This window comes from Oncorhynchus tshawytscha, linkage group LG13, assembly GCF_018296145.1.
Source record: "Oncorhynchus tshawytscha isolate Ot180627B linkage group LG13, Otsh_v2.0, whole genome shotgun sequence".
Taxonomy (NCBI): domain Eukaryota; kingdom Metazoa; phylum Chordata; class Actinopteri; order Salmoniformes; family Salmonidae; genus Oncorhynchus; species Oncorhynchus tshawytscha.
The window spans coordinates 32858255-32875291 of NC_056441.1; the positions used below are offsets into that span (position 1 = coordinate 32858255).

Below are 17037 nucleotides of genomic sequence, written 5' to 3' on the forward strand. Positions count from 1 at the left end.
GCCTTACTAACAGGTAGATTAGGCCTTCTAAAAAACTGCCTTCAACAAACAAAGGAAGAACAAGTGCGGAATGAAAACACATAATGAAACAGAAGGTTGTATTCCATCAAAAAGCATAATTCCCTGCCTAAAGTGAGAAGATGAAAGGCTGTCAAAAATATGTGTCCCGAAAAGCAGGAAAACTGGTTAAACCTTGTAAAATGGATGGACTTGATCAGAGTATTTCAAATTTTTCCCCCCTGTTCACGTTTCGTGGGGCCTTGCCCCATACAGTCAGTCAGATGAGGAAGTTGAAGTTAGTATAAGCCGTTGCAGAAGGATTACAGTATGTTCTACACCATGTTCTACCCGGAGCGTTTAGGAAAACACACAACACCACTGACCTACATTTGGACTAAGCATGTGACCCAGTTTAAAAAGTGACTGACAGCTGTGGCACCAGCCTGGATCCAAGCTTCGGCTGGCACCTTATTTGACAGTACACGTTTAACTGGTATTCAAAATCAAATCAAATTTTATTTGGCACATGCGCCGAATATAACAGGTAGACCTTACCATGAAATGCTTACCTACAAGCCCTTAACCAACAATGCAATTTTAAGAAAAATAAGACTTAAGAAAATATTTACTAAATAAAACAAATAAACAAATAAAAGAGCAACAATAAAATAACAATAACGAGGCTATATACAGGGGGTACCGGTACCAAGTGAATGTGTGGGGGTACTGGTTAGTCAAGGTAATTGACGTAATATGTACATGTAGGTAGAGGTAGTGACTATGCAAATAGTCCGGGTAGCCATTTGATTAGCTGTCCAGAAGACTTATGGCTTGGGGGTAGAAGCTGTTATTCTTAGCAAGAAGCCTTTTGGACCTAGACTTGGAGCTCCGTACCACTTGCCGTGCTGTAGCAGAGAGAACAGTCAATGACTAGGGTGGCTGGAGTCTTTGGCCATTTTTAGGACCTTCCTCTGACACCGCCTGGTGTAGAGGTCCTGGATGGCAGGAAGCTTGGTCCCAGTGATGTACTGGGCCGTAACGCATTACCCTCTGTAGCGCCTTGAGGTCAGAGGCCGAGCAGTTGCCGTACCTTAAATAGTGGTGCGAAATAAAGTGCTGCCTAGTTCTGAGGTGTGGCTATGGATGTGAGGAGAAAGGTGAGGCTAAGGACACAGGGAGAGGGAGACTTTTTCTGAAAATATCATTTTTAAGAGATGGATAAATAATATCAACAAACACGTGTGATGGAATATTTGGTATTCTGAATAAAGGAAAACTATTCTATGGCATTTCTATGTTAACCGTAGTAGATTAACATAAGCGGTGCATTATGTTTTGCTAGTTATCAACACAATCAGTGAATTTAAAAGGGTCAAATTATTAAATGAACAGTGCATAGCATTGTGTATTGTGAGTCACTGGAAATGTGTAACAGAAATATAGTTGGATTGATGTTGATATAAACACTGAAAGCAGTCAGGGAACGCTTCACTGTGTCGACTATTAAGCACTACATGGTATTATAATAGGAACAAATCTGAATAAAGTATTCCATTACTGTGGCCATGTTCAGTATAATTTAATATAAAAAAGTAATTCTGCACTTGGCTTGCTGCTACCAGTCATTTTACATTGCCTCTGTTGGGAAAATGACATTGTTGTATAAAACTATATCAGCTGTTTCGTTTGTTTGTGTAGCCTAATAAAAATAAAATCATTGCATGGAGAGAAAAATAGTATGCTGATCTCTAGGATGTACAGTACAGAGCACTCTTTACTGTTCAATATTGGTGTTTGTAGACTAGGTGACAAACTTGAAAACACTCATTGTCGTAGAAGTACAGCGCATTCGAAAAGTGTTCAGACCTCTTCACCGTTTCCACATTTTGTTACGTTACAGCCTGATACGAAAATGGATTAAATCATTGTTTCTCCTCATCAATCGACACACAATACCCCATAATGACAAAGCACAAACAGGTTTTTAGAATTGTTTGCTATTTTATTAAAAATAAAAAACTGAAATGTGACATTTACATAAGCATTCAGACCCTTTACTCAGTACTTTGTTGAAGCACCTTTGGCAGCGATTAGCTGTGACGCTACAAGTTTGGCAGACAGGTATTTACAGGTACAGGTGCATCAACGCCTGGGACCGAGGTGACTGAAAAACATCTATCTCAAGACCATCAGACTGATAAACAGCTATCATTAACTCAGAGAGGCTGCTGCCTACATTGAGACCCAATAACTGGCCCCTAAATGGGTCACTAGTCACTTTCTACAACGGCACTAAATAATGCCACTTTATTCATGTTTACATATCTTGCATTACTCATATCACATGTATATACTGTATTTGATTTATAATGTTTACATATCTTACATTACTCATATCACATGTACAGTGGGTCAAAAAAGTATTTAGTCAGCCACCAATTGTGCAAGTTCTCCCACTTAAAAAGATGACAGAGGCCTGTAATTTTCATCATAGGTACACTTCAACTATGACAGACAAAATGAGAAAAAAAATCCAGAAAATCACATTGTAGGATTTTTAATGAATTTTTTTGCAAATTATGGTGGAAAATAAGTATTTGGTCACCTACAAACAAGCAAGATTTCTGGCTCTCACAGACCTGTAACTTATTCTTTAAGAGGCTCCTCTGTTCTCCACTCGTTACCTGTATTAATGGCACCTGTTTGAACTTATCAGTATAAAAGACACCTGTCCACAACCTCAAACAGTCACACTCCAAACTCCACTATGGCCAAGACCAAAAAGCTGTCAAAGGACACTGTATTTTATGTATCTATTGTACCTTGCCTATGCCGCTCGACCATCACTCATCCATATACTTACATGTACATATTCTCATTCACCCCTTTAGATGTGTGTATTAGGTAGTTGTTGGAGATTTTTAGATTACTTGTTAGATATTACTGCACTGTCGGAACTAGAAGCACAAGCACTTCGCTACACTGGCAATTAACATCTGCTAACCAGGTGTATGTGACAAATAAAATTTGATTTACTTGGGGAGTTTCTCCCGTTCTTCTCTGTAGATCCTCTCAAGCTCTGTCACGTTGGATGGAGAGCATTGCTGCACAGCTGTTTTCAGGTCTCTCAAGAGGTTCAAGTCCGGGCTCTGGCTGGGCCCCTCAAGGACATTCAGAGATTTGTACCGAAGCCACTCCTGCGTTATCTTGGCTGTGTGCTTAGGGTTGTTGTCCTGTTGGAAGGGGAACCATCACCCCATTCTGAGGTCCTGAGCACTCTGGAGCAGGTTTTCATCAAAGATCTCTCTGTACTTTGCCTAGTTCATCTTTCCCTTGATCCAGACTAGTCTCCCAGTCCATGCCACTGAAAAACATCCCCACAGCATGATGCTGCCACCATGCTTCACCGTAGGGATGGTGCCAGGTTTCCTCCAGACGTGATGCTTGGCATTCAGGCCAAAGAGTTCAGTCTTCATTTCATCAGACCAGAGAATCTTGTTTCTCGTGGTCCGAGTGTTCTTTCGGTGCCTTTTGGCAAACTCCAAGCAGGCTGCCATGCTACTTTTACAGAGGAGTGGCTTCCATCTGGCCACTCTACCACAAAGGCCTGATTAGCAGAGTGCTGCAGAGATTGTTGTCCTTCTGGAAGGTTCTCCCATCTCCACAGAGGAACTCTGGAGCTCTATCAGAGCGACCTCCTTGACCAAGGCCCTTCTCCCCCCTGATTGCTCAGTTTGGTCAGGCAGCCAGCTCTAGGGAGAGTCTTGGTGGTTCCAAACTTCTTCCATTTAAGGAGGCCACTGTGTTCTTGGGAACCTTCAATGCTGCAGAATGTTGTTGGCACCCTTCCCCAGATCTGTGCCTCGACACAATCCTGTCTCGGAGCTCTACGGACAATTCCTTCGACCTCATGGCTTGGATTTTTTCTGATATGCACTGTTAACTGTGGAACCTTATATAGACAGGTGTGTGCCTTTCCAAATCATGTCCAATCAATTGAATTTACCACAGGTGGACTCCAATCAGGTTGTAGAAATATTTCAAGGATGATCAATGGAAACAGGATGCATCAGAGCTAAATTCAGAGTCTCATAGCAAAGGGTCTGAATACATATGTAAATAAGGTATTACTGTTTTGAACTTTAAAAAATAATCTAAAAACCTGTTTTCTCTTTGTCATTATGGACTATTGTGTGTAGATTTTCTCACCAATGTGTTTATTGAATCCATTTAAGAATAAGGCAGTAACGTAACAAAATGTGGAAAAAGTCAAGGGTCAAATGTCAAAATTTTCCTGAATGTACTGTAGGTACTTCATCAACTCAAGACCCTCTGAACCCTGTTGTTTTGACAGCCATTTTGACGTTACAAAACACGACTGTATTGGTCACAACATCTATGGCGGCATTTCTTTCAAAACCTCTTTGTAAGTCTTCTATTAGAATGGGGCAATAATTAGTGTCGCTCTGGCTCAGGCAAGTCTTGCTTACGTTCTTACTTACAATCTCTTCAGTACTGACTCAATCTCTGAGTAACCTGAGAGAGACCGCCTCTTCACCAACCCTGTAGTCACAAACATGTACACACACTGTAGTCAGTGTTGTAACGAGTCCAAAGACTAACCTGAGTGAGAGCAATACCTTCTTGGTCCCGTGTGGTTCAGTTGGTAGAGCATAGTGCTTGCAATGCCAAGGTTGTGGGAACGATTCCCATGGGGGACCAGTACCAAACAAAAACGTCTGAAAACGTTTCCACTCGCTACTGTAACAGTTTCATGGTCACATTTTCTAAGGGACCGATTGACAGAGGCACATTGCCTTTCTTTGAGTAAGTAGTGGGTTTTCGGTCTTGTTGCCAATGTTTAAACTACAGTGGGAATAAAAAAAGTATGTGAAGCCTTTAGAATTACCTGGATTTCTGCATAAATTGGTCATGGTCATAACATTTGATCTGATCTTCATCTAAGTCACAACAACGGACCAATAGTCTGCTTAAACTAATAACACACAAACAATTAGAATTTGTCATGTCTTTATTGAACACACGGTGTAAACATTCACAGTGCAAGGTGAAAAAAGTACAGTTGAAGTCAGAAGTTCACATACACTTAGGTTGGAGTCATTAAAACTCGTTTTTCAACCACTCCACAAATGTCTTGTTAACAAAGTCTTGTTGACTGTGCCTTTGAACAGCTTGGAAAAGTACAGAAAATGATTTCATGGCTTTAGAAGCTTCTGATAGGCTAATTGACATCATTTGAGTTAATTGGAGGTGTACCTGTGGCCGTATTTGAAGGCCTACCTTCAAACTCAGTGCCTCTTTGCTTGACATCATGGGAAAAGAAAAAAAATCAGCCAAGACCTCCACAAGTCTGGTTCATCCTTGGGAGCAATTTCCAAACGCCTGAAGGTACCACATTCATCTGTACAAACAATAATATGCAAGTATAAACACCATGGGACCACGCAGCTGTCATAACACTCAGGAAGGAGACACCTTCTGTCTCCTAGAGATGAACGTACTTTGGTGCGAAAAGTGCAAATCAGTCCCAGAACAACATCAAAGGACCTTGTGAAGATGCTGGAGAAAACAGGTACAAAAGTATCTATATCCACAGTAAAACGAGTCCTATATCGACATAACCTGAGGGGCCGCTCAGCAAAGAAGACGCCATTGCTCCAAAACCGCCATAAAAAAAGCCAGACTACGGTTTGCAACTGCACATGGGGACAAAGATCGTACTTTTTGGAGAAATGTCCTCTGGTCTGATGAAACAAAAATAGAACTGTTTGGCCATAATGACCATCGTTATGTTCGGAGGAAAAATGGGGAGGCTTGCAAGCCAAAGAACACAATCCCAACCGTGAAGCACGGGGGTGGCAGCATCATGTGGTGGGGGTGCTTTGCTGCAGGAGGGACTGGTGCACTTCACAAAATATATGGCATCATGAGGGAGGAGAATTAGGTGGATATATTGAAGCAACATCTCAAGACACCAGTCAAGAAGTTAAAGCTTGGTTGCAAATGGCTCATCCAAATGGACAATGACCCCAAGCATAATTCCAAAGTTGTGGCAAAACGGCTTAAGGACAACAAAGTCAAGGTATTGGAGCGGCCATCACAAAGTCCTGACCTCAATCCTACATAAACAATTGTGGGCAGAACTGAAAAAGCATGCGCGAGCAAGGAGTCCTACAAACCTGACTCAGTTACACCAGCTCTGTCAGGGGGAATGGGCCAAAATTCACCCAACTTATTGTGGGAAGCTTGTGGAAGGCTACAATTTAAAGGCAATGCTACCAAATACTAATTGAGTGTATGTAAACTTCTGACCCACTGGGAATGTGAAGAAAGAAATAAAAGCTGATATAAATCACTCCACCATTATTCTGACATTTCACATTCTTAAAATAAATTGTGATAAACTGACCTAAGACATGGAATTGTTACTAGGATTAAATGTCAGGATTTGTGAAAAACGGAGTTTAAATGTATTTGGCTAAGGTGTATGTAAACTTCCGACTTCAACTGATGTGAACCCTTGGATTTAATAACAGGTTGACCCTCTTTTGGCAGCAATAATATCAACCAAATATTTTCTGTAGTTGTGGATCAGACCTGCCCAATGGTCAGGAGGAATTTTGGACTACTCCTCTTTACAAAACTGTTTCAGTTCCACAATATTCTTGGGATGCCACAGCATCTCATTCGGGTTGAGGTCAGGACTGACTGGGCCACTCCATTTTCTTCTGTTCAAGAAATTCTGTTGTTCTGTCTTTTAGGTTGTTGTCCTGTTGCATCACCTTCTGTTGAGCTTCAATTGGTGGACAGATAGCCTTACATTCTTCTGGAAAATGTCTTGATAAACTTGGGAATTCATTTTTCCGTTGATGAAAGCAAGCTGTCCAGGCCCTGAGGCAGCAAAGCAGCCCCAAACCATGATGCTCCCTCCACCATAGTTTACAGTTGGGATGAGGTGTTGATGTTCGTGTGCTGTGCCTTTTTTTCTCACATAAAGTGTTGTGTGTTCCATCCAAACAACCGAACTTCAGTTTCATCTGTCCACAGAATATTTTGCCAGTAGCGCTGTGGAACATCCAGGTGCTCTTTTACAAACTTTAGACGTGCAGCAATGTTTTTTTTGGACAGCAGTGGCTTCTTCCGTGGTGTCCTCCCATGAATACCATTCTTGTTTAGAGTTATGTATCGTAGGTAGGATTCTTCTTAACCTCATTGAGCATTCTGCGCTGTGCTCTTGCAGTCATCTTTGCAGGAAAGCCACTCTTAGGGAGAGTTTAATTTATTTTACGTTTATTTAACTAGGCATGTCCGTTTTAAGAACAAATTCTTATTTACAATTACGGCCTATGGACAGTAGGTTAACTGCCCCGTAGTAACAGTGCTGAAATGTCTCAATTTATAGACAATTTGTCTTACCGGACTGACTTTTAGAGATACTTTTGTTACCCTTTCCAGCTTTATGCAAGGCAACAATTCTTCATCTTAGGTCTTCTGAGATCTCTTTTGTTCAAGGCATGGTTCACATCAGGCAATGCTTCTTGTGAATAGCAAACTCACATTTTGTGAGTGTTTTATATGGGGCAGGGCAGCTCTAACTAAAATCTCCAATCTCGTCTCATTGATTGGACTCCAGGTTAGCTGACTCCAGTTAGCTTTTGCAGAAGTCATTAGCCTACAGTAGGAGTTCATATACTTTCCCCAACCTACACTGTGAATGTTTAAATGATGTACTCAATATAGACAAGAGAAATACAATAATTTATGTGCTATTAGTTTAAGCACACTGAGTTTGTCTATTGTTGTCAAATTTATGCAGAAATCCAGGTAATTCCAAAGGGTTCACATACTTTTTCTTGCCACTGTATGTCTGTATTGTTACTTTTGTGTTGTATGTTTACTACCATGGAAACTTGGTTTTTATTTAGTATTTGCTGCACTCTCGTCTCTCTCTTGCATAACACTCATCTCCATTTCCCTCACTTCTATCCATATCTTTTCTCTCTCTCTCTCTCTCTCTCTCTCTCGCTCTCTCTCTCTCTCTCTGTGGCCCGTGTCATGGGTCGCCCTGGCAACCGCGGGGCCCCTCTCCCATCGAGCTGGTCAGATGGAGCTGATTGGAATTCAGAGTTTGCCCAGGAACCCCAGAGCGGATGAGAACAGGATGTGTGTTCCACCATCTCCACACAAGCAGCCCTTAACCAGACGCCAGCAACCACCAGAGGGGGGATGCCTATTCTGAGAAAGTTTCTGTGTAAAGAGAGAGGCTGAGAGATGTTTTTGGCAGACATGCCGGCAGAAGTGGGTGTATGCGTATCTGTGTCTGTGCGTGTGCGTGCATGCATGTGGTTGACAGACACTGCTGTACAGCTGCACTGATCACAGCTATAATGAGGCCTCAAGAGCTTTGGAGAGTTTCTCCTTGTCTCCTGTGAGTTCTATGTAAAACTCCACAGCATCATGGATAATAAGTATAGGAACTACACCATAAACACTTAGCATACTGAGTGTTCATGCATTTACAAACATTTCTAAAAACACACCCACATACAGCATTCACAAAAAGCCACTGATGCAGATGCATAAAAAACTAAATAAATAAATACCCTGAATTATGCATGCCGTTGTCATGGGAAATTTCATAGAAGTTACTTGTCGTTTTTAGTGTAAACCAGGGATCATCAACTAGATTCAGCCGCTGGCCGATTTTATTTCTGGAGTGGCTGTTCGGGGGGCCGGAACATAATTACAAATCATTTATAGACTGCAAATTGACCACAAGAAGCCCAAATAGATAAAATATTTGACTTAAACATAATCAGATTCACATCTGCATTCTGATAAGCCACCTTCTACAGTTAAAATCTGTGACTGAAGCCCAAACCAACCTCAGTGGTCAGGAATAACTATGCGTAGTCACATTTGCTTAAGGTTACCTACCTCTGTTATAAAACAAAGATGACAGAGGCCCCAGCTATCGACTACAATAATTCTGCACAAGATTTTCTCTTGGAGGAAAATGGAAGTACAATTATAAGTCATCTTGCTTTCTATATATATAAAAAACAGGTTTCGGCAATAGCTGCCTTCATTAACCTTCATGCACCTTGGCGGGAACTAGTAGCCTGGTAAAACCAGACTGAACACAGCCTTCACGATTGGAAGCAACAGTGAGTGCAACATTAAGCCTGGTTTGACCAGGCCAGTTCTTGACTGGATGACCCCAGATGCTTGAGCCTGCAGCCAGCCACACCCTGGGCCACCAGTAAGCTGCATGTGCAGGGATTTAGCTGTGTGTTAGCAGTCAATATTCATATCCAGCAGTGAAGTCAGTTGGAGGGGCTTAGCAACAGTGCAGGAGGCCAAAATTGGGTCAGCAGGCACTTGTCCAGTTGTGTGACAGACAGGAGGCTTTTAAGAGCTTTTGGAAAAACCAAAATGGCCAGAAAAGGAAAGTTGCAAACATGGTTACTTGAGGACAGGAAGTGTGTTAGAAATCAAAGGTAGGGGCCTCCCGAGTGGTGCAGTGGTCTAAGACACTGCATCACAGTGCTAGTTGTGCCACTAGAAATCCTGGGTTCGAGTCCAGACTCTGTCGCAGCTGTTTCCTCCGACACATTGGTGCGGCTGGCTTCCGGCTTAAGTGGGCATTGTGTCAAGAAGCAGTGCGGCTTGGTTGGGTTGTGTTTCGGAGGACGCACGACTCTTGACCTTCACCTCTCCTGAGTCCGTACGGGAGTTGCAGCAATGAGACAAGACTGTAACTACCAACCGGATACCACGATATTGGGGAAGAGAAAAAAAGGGGTTAAAGAGTAAATAAATCAAAAAGGTAGCAGGAAGACGAGAGAGAGAGAGATGGATTGTCAGCAGAGAAAGAGGAGAGGAAATGGTGAAAGGAAGAGAGAGAGTGAGGAAATGGGGTACGAATGAGTGGTGACATTAGCTGCTAACAGAGAGACAAACAGTGAGACAAAGGATCTATAGCTAGGTCCCAGACTGAGAGTCGAGAGCAAGCGTGCCAGACAAACAGACTGGTTGGGACATTTCTGAAGAGTGACTTCCCTGCGGGCCATGGGAATTCAGAACAGCAGGTGGCTAAACCATTTAGAATATTTTTTGTATTGGCATTCAAAACAGTTACTGGCATCCAATTCTGCTTTCCTTTCTCTCTTTCTCCTGATCCACCAAGGAAATGTTCTCCCTTTTCCTACTCTATTTTGTCATCTCTCTCTTCCTCTCTCATCCACTCACTGTATCTCCATAGTGTCTAGCTATCCACACCCACTATCCCCCTCTAGACAAAGACTCAACCCCCCTCTACTCCATTGATCATTGCGACCTCAGTGGGGCTTGAGAATCAGATGATGCCACTTTTTTGGAGGGTCTTTAAAGCCCAGCTGAGCAGCTCTTGTTGCCTAGAGGCATTCCCCCAGCGAGAGACTGACATTACCCATAAGGTCAAGGTCTAAATTAAATAAACCGTTCAAACCTCAATAGCAATACTGAAGAAAAGGTTGAAATCCAGGACTTACTAATAAAACCAACAGTATCAAAAGGAGCACAATGCTTGAAAGAACAAGCGTGTGTGTGTGTGTGTGTGTGTGTGTGTGTGTGTGTGTGTGTGTGTGTGTGTGTGTGAGAGAGAGAATGTGTGTGTGCTCGTGTCTATGCACACGTGTCTGTGCACAAGCAGGGGGCATCCATGATTAATAGACTGCAGTAAATTGTTAATCACGAGCAATGATTCTAATTGTCTGATTCATACGCGAGGAGGAGAATGGGGAAGTGTGGGACCGTGGAGGAATACAGGAACACAGAGGAGTGTGACGGTAGGGCAGGAAGAGGAGGACGAGGTTATGATGGAGAGAGGAGCGTTGTGCAGTTACCGAAGAGAGGAGGAAAGGAGGAAATGAGGAGTGTGTTATTAAGGATAAAGTGTGACGTCTGGGCTTAGACTACCAGAAGAGTAGTAAATATAACCAGCACTCCATACTCTGAATTCACTCATTCTAACCACTAAATGGATGGGCAGGTAGCAACAACGTAACCACATGTAACATTGGGATTTTGCATTAGTATATGCATCAAAAGTCCCAATGCAAAGTGACCTCCCTTTTCTATTGTTGGCGTTATTACATAAAACCGATTAGAATTCCGAATTCCTATCGGTGAAGTCCAGTCGGGAAAAGGTTTTCCATGGTGTGATGTAATATAGAGGAACAGGTAAGCCAGCCTGATCCCTATAATGTAAACTCCAACAGAAATTACGTCAAATCTATAACTTCAAATTAATCCAAATCGCCATGACTACTGGTTTCAACAACATTTTCAGCCAACTTACAAGCAAATACTTTTTGAATTTATTGTTACAACAACTTGCAAAATTGCTAGCCAACTAGTCTGCTCATGTTAGCCATACTACCCTGCTTACGTTAGCACTGAATGAGTCAGCCAGTTGCTATCAACAGCTAGCTTACAGCTGGGGAAGTGTGGGACCGTGGACATTAAAGTAAACCAACGTTTAGGAAATACACAACGCCATAATATTAGCTACTGTATATGCAGTTGTTTTAGCCAGCAAGCTAGCCAGCCAGCGTTAGCTATTTAGCCAACTAGCTATTAGCTTAGCCAGCCTAGCCAACCACCACAGTTATAGTCAGTAAGCTAGAATCCAACTTCTGGAGACCAGCTAGAAAAAAACGAATACAACACAACTAAAAAATAACTGCAGATTAAAAGCAAAGAGAGAGCAGAGACTTACAGATTGAAGGTTGGGGCCCATCCGATGGTAAAACGTTTAAAAGAGTGCAGGCTGAGTTAGCTACCAAAGCGAGGGGGAGGCAAGTGCTTCACCGGGCAGAAATCCAAAATAGATAGATTCTAGATGTCTGTCAACTAGCGTGCTAGCACTAAGCCAAGGTGGAAAAAGTTACAAAACTCATGTAGCCTATTTCATAGCGAACATGGCAAAAGTTGACAAAACAAAAAGGAGAACAGATGTGGTACTACACAATTAAAGCAAGTAGGTATGATATTCTTTCATTTTAAGCCCATGGCAAGCACTAGAGCCTGCCGTGCCAACAGGTTCTCACTAGATAACACAACCACAAAGTCTGTGAGAAGCATGATGTGTGGTCTACATTTGCCAGCTCGAGCTACCTACAGAGCTAGCATACAAACTCGGTTGCAGAGTAGATCCTCCATATGAGAAATAGTGCATTGTGAGAAATAGTGCATTGTGGATAGTTTAGAAGTTATCTGGAAATAATAAACTAACTATGTTAGAACTTATAGGTAACCAGATCATGACTGCAACTAAGTTACTAAGTCTTTGACCACACTGTGTTGTTACATTGGTGAGTAAAAACTCATGCTTCCTACACTTTCGGTGCCAAACCAACCAGGATTGACCACTAACTTCAGGAAAGGTGATGTCAAGGTGCGAGGAAATAATACCTTCCTAAGTAACTCCACTCCAAAGAGTTGTGTGTCTCAAGTATTCTTCAAACAACCCCAAAACTCATAGAAATGTTCTCGTAAACACACCCGTTTCCCTCTTACATGTACAACATATGGCACACAGACAAAACCCATTTGTAAATGTCCATCTCCCCTACCGCCATCAACACGCTGGGGTAAACCACTGCTGCTCAGCTTCTCACAGGACTGAGCTAATAGACTAGCTAAACCCCCTTTCACACAACTCTGTGTGTGTTTCTTCATCCTGAAATCTCTGTGAATATGAGTGACACAGACAGACACCGTGTCCCGAGGTGGAGTGTGCTGTATTTCACCACTGGGACAGAAAGAGGCTTGTCACTCTGACACCAGTCACTATGGCATTAAATCACAAGCTCTGTTTGGCACTGCCACTGCGGCTATGCAGGACACACTGCAGAGAGAAGGAACGGAGAGAGCTGGAGGGAGGAATGAGGTAGGACTGTGTGTCGGCTCACCCCTTCATCCAGGCTAGACTGCCACAGTAAGAGATGTAGCCCTGAAGAGATAAAGTCAATAACATAAGGGTACTAAACAAGGAAAACCTTTTAAGTGACTTATACCATCTTCATAAGACATATAAAGGTGTTTTACATTGCTTATGTTATGACTGTGTAATGTCCTCATCAAGTACATACACTACGGGTCAATAGTTTTAGAACACCTATTCATTCAAGGGTTTTTCTTTATTTTTACTATTTTCTACATTGTAGAATAATAGTGAAGACATCAAAACTATGAAATAACACATATGGAATCATGTAGTAACCAAAAAAGTGTTAAACAAATCAAAATATATTTTATATTTGAGATTCTTCAAATAGCCACCCTTTGCCTTGATGACAGCTTTGCAAACTCTAGGCAATATGTACATAGCACATCCAACTACCTCATCCCCATACTGTTATTTATTTATCTTGCTACTTTGCACCCCAGTATCTCTACTTGCACATTCATCATCTGCACATCTGTCACTCCAGTGTTTAATTTGTATATTGTAATTACTTTGCCACCATGGCCTATTTATTGCCTTACCTCCCTTATCTTACCTCATTTGCACACACTGTATATAGACTTTTTTTCTATTGTATTATTGACTGTATGTTTGTTTATTCCATGTGTAACTCTGTGTTGTTGTATGTGTCAAACTGCTTTGCTTTATCTTGGCCAGGTCGCAGTTGTAAATTAGAACTTGTTCTCGAAGAAATCCGGAACAACATCCAGAAGTGTCTATAAGCAACAAAGGTCAATATCGATAGGCTAAAAGCAACAAAGGTCAAAGGTCAATTGATCGGCTAAGAAGGATATGTACAGAAGATTCAAACTACAAAAACGGACACTAAGAACTGTGAAGAGACTAAATACACTAAGAAACCGAGTTGGTCAGTCGTAGACAATCTCGTCTGGTTTAAATCCTAAAAGGACACTCACTTTGATTATTCCAATATTAAGTATGGTGTTCCACAAGGTTCTGTGCTAGCACCTATGCTGTTCTCATCAAATACAACTCTTACACGCAAACCACACCGGACACACTTCGCGCGTGAGCATTGCAAAATCAATTTACACATACATGTTATTCAATCATTTCTAACTTATTTCTCACCATAGCTCTCTGTCTTAGGTGCAGACTATCCCTCACATAGCTCATATTCGGCTACTCCCTGACTCAACAAGTCTTTCTCCCTGCCAGTCCTTCCGGTAACTCCTACGCCATGGTTTTGGATCCAAGATGGCATTGCAGGCTGGGGATCTTAAAATATCTGCCCTCTTTTGCATCAAAGACTGCCAACCCACACACCCACCGTCATCCCAACTATCCCCTCTGTCCACATGCATGCCTTGGATAATAAGTGATGGTGTGTAGTGATGGTTAAGAATAGAGTGGGGTCCAATGGAACACAGTTTCACACTCCAATATCGTTTTCAAACTATATCACGGCGAACCAAACCATACTGTGCTCGCTCGGGTATACACTGATGAAAGTGAACACCCCCACAGCATTGTTTTTCAACTTTTGTATGTTATATATAATATATATGGCCATGTTTTCATGAATTTGATGATATGATCTTGAAACCCATTCAAAACAGTATGGGACTGGATACGGAAGTAAAGCAGAAGGGGTCATCACATTCACATCGTATTTCATTTTCACATTGTCCTTTCCAGAACAGTTACAGCAACAACCAGGCCAGCTCAGTACAGCTTGTTTTGGCTCGGCTCAGCTCAGCAGTGTGAGCCCTCAGGTGGGGTAAACTGCAGCTGTTCCCTCCAGCTTTGGCACTGGCCTCAACTCTGAAGGAAAGTCCTGAATCAAAGCAAAACCATGCACGTTGCTCTGGGCGATAGCTATCTGTTAAGGAGAGGAATTATGGTAATATGAATTTAACAATGCATATAAATTGGTAATGAAGAGATGATAGAACATAGAGTGCTTTTGTTGGTGTAATTAGACTCCCCACGCCCTCTCACCGAGGAGCTGCTCTAACACTCCTGACACAAACAAACACACATTAGGGCCTCACCCATCCACTGCAGACAAAGAACATAATAATCTTCTCAGGAGCTAATTTATTTTTCGGGGACTTTGTGCAGGTCAGAGGAGAGGAAAATTAGACTGTTTCTTACTGCTTTTGTTAATGTGATATGTCCCATTAGTTGTCTACACTGGTTGCTGTATATTGCGTAATTGATTGCTGAGTAATTGTAGGTGTAAACCATATATTTATACAGTAGGCTAAATATATGTGTGTGACTGGGTGTAGCCAGTGTTTTTTCCATTTTTGTCCACTCATTCTCCAGTCATTCTCTAAATAACAACATATTCTGCACAAGGTTAAGCCCCATAGCCGGTGTTTTAACTCTGACAGTGATACGTGATGCACTATTGGCAAAACATCCATCAATGCTTCCGACAGTCCCACGGTTACATAACTAGATTACAATGAGCACTCGAATTGATTGCCCAGCGACAGCGAGTGAGGTTTTTGGGGAGATGTGAGACCACCCACCCCGCCCAAATGTTCTGTTAGGCTATGGACAACGGGTCCAGTTCAGGAATTCGGGTAGATGTTCATTGAAACAATAGAAGAGCGAGCAGTCGGGCATGATTGATGCCAAGCCTCAAGAATAGACATAACGTCATCATCCTCTCTAACCCACATGCGCAGTCAACGCCATTAGAGAAGGCTGGAGAAAGCATGAGCGCAGTAGGAGCAGGCCAAACAGGTCTCACCCATAACAATAAATACGTACCGCACAATAAATATGTACTAGAAATCAACTTTATTTGTTTTTACATAATGTCAAAAGGCACATTTTTATTCAGTCCATTTCCCTGCCAATATTCCCCCTTCAAGCCAAAATCTGACGAAGCAGTATTGGTGACTGCCGGGAACTAATGCACGCATGACCACACATTTTCATATACATGCCTATTTCTAATCCCAACAAATTAAACAAATTAAACATTAGCCCTATTCTCCGTTTTAAAATTATTAGAATTTGTTGACGCAGAGTCAAGGCCTTCGCTGGCCTGTGTTCTCCACAACTTTATATATATATATTTTAAATGTATTCCAGTTGTTGGCTCAAAGCTTTCTAATCATCAGAATAACATCCATTCTAGGAGATAAACCGTGTTTTATGAAATATTAAATAGACGTGTGCCATTTAATTTCAAACATCAAATTAATTGAATATACAAAAAAACTAGGCTTTGGGGGAGATAATTAAAGTACATGTGTAGAGAATAAACAACACATTTAGCACCTGGCGTCTTTCAGCCTTTCTAGGCCAACATGACACCATTTAGAATCTGAGGAGAACCTGAGAAACACTCATTTTTCTTCGGCTAGCCTAAAACAGTTGGCTGGCATCCAATAAGTAGCCTAAATACAGCTGTTTTTCGTTAATTATTATGAGGAAAAATATGTCTTACCATATGCTGGTCTTAAATTGGTTATCTCTGTCATTTTGGGGTTGAAATGGCTGTGTTGTTGTCAGAAAAAATAGATTAAAAGAAAACCATTAAAACTCGCAGGTTTCTATTTTATTTCCATGAATGTTCTTGTCCCTCCGCTTTTTCTTAAGGTCAGATGAGACGATGTTTGACCGTGGTATTTTTCTCAGTCCGAAATTATTGTTTTGATCCTGTCGCTTCTCAATGATGCGCTCGGGATGGCATTTGCGCTTGCTTCTTCCCACTCCAGTTTCGAGCTCGGGTGCGGCTGCTGAGCGCGACTACTACAACCAGAGTTGGTCCCCCCTGATAACGGGGAGTCTAGGGGAGAATCTCAATTGATTCACTTGATTCCTCGCGTCAATCTCTTCTCGCCTCTTTCTCAAAACACATTGGATGAGGAGGTCAGAGGTCCAGCCCCTCCAAACCTTCTCATCCAATCATATCGCCGCCAAGAACTGCCAAGACGCTACCAAGAATTGGCGAATGAGAACAAAGCAGTGGAATTGGTCACAAAGATGATAGGGACCCAGAAGACGATAATCTTTTTTTT

The 17037-nt window shown here is 41.9% G+C and overlaps 1 protein-coding gene across 2 annotated transcripts in view; it reads right to left on the reverse strand.

The window, feature by feature from the left end:
- Positions 1–16785, reverse strand: part of LOC112264717 (synaptotagmin-11) — a 28628-nt gene extending 11843 nt beyond the window's left edge. The window contains exon 1 of one of the 2 annotated variants that reach the window (XM_042295538.1): positions 16464–16785. In XM_042295538.1, the coding sequence (XP_042151472.1) occupies positions 16464–16497 (34 nt within the window). In that variant the 5' untranslated portion in view covers positions 16498–16785. Of the gene's footprint in view, positions 1–11782; positions 11888–16463 lie in introns of those variants that run through there. The other variant, XM_042295539.1, reaches the window with a different exon arrangement.
- Positions 16786–17037: the final 252 nt, after the last annotated feature.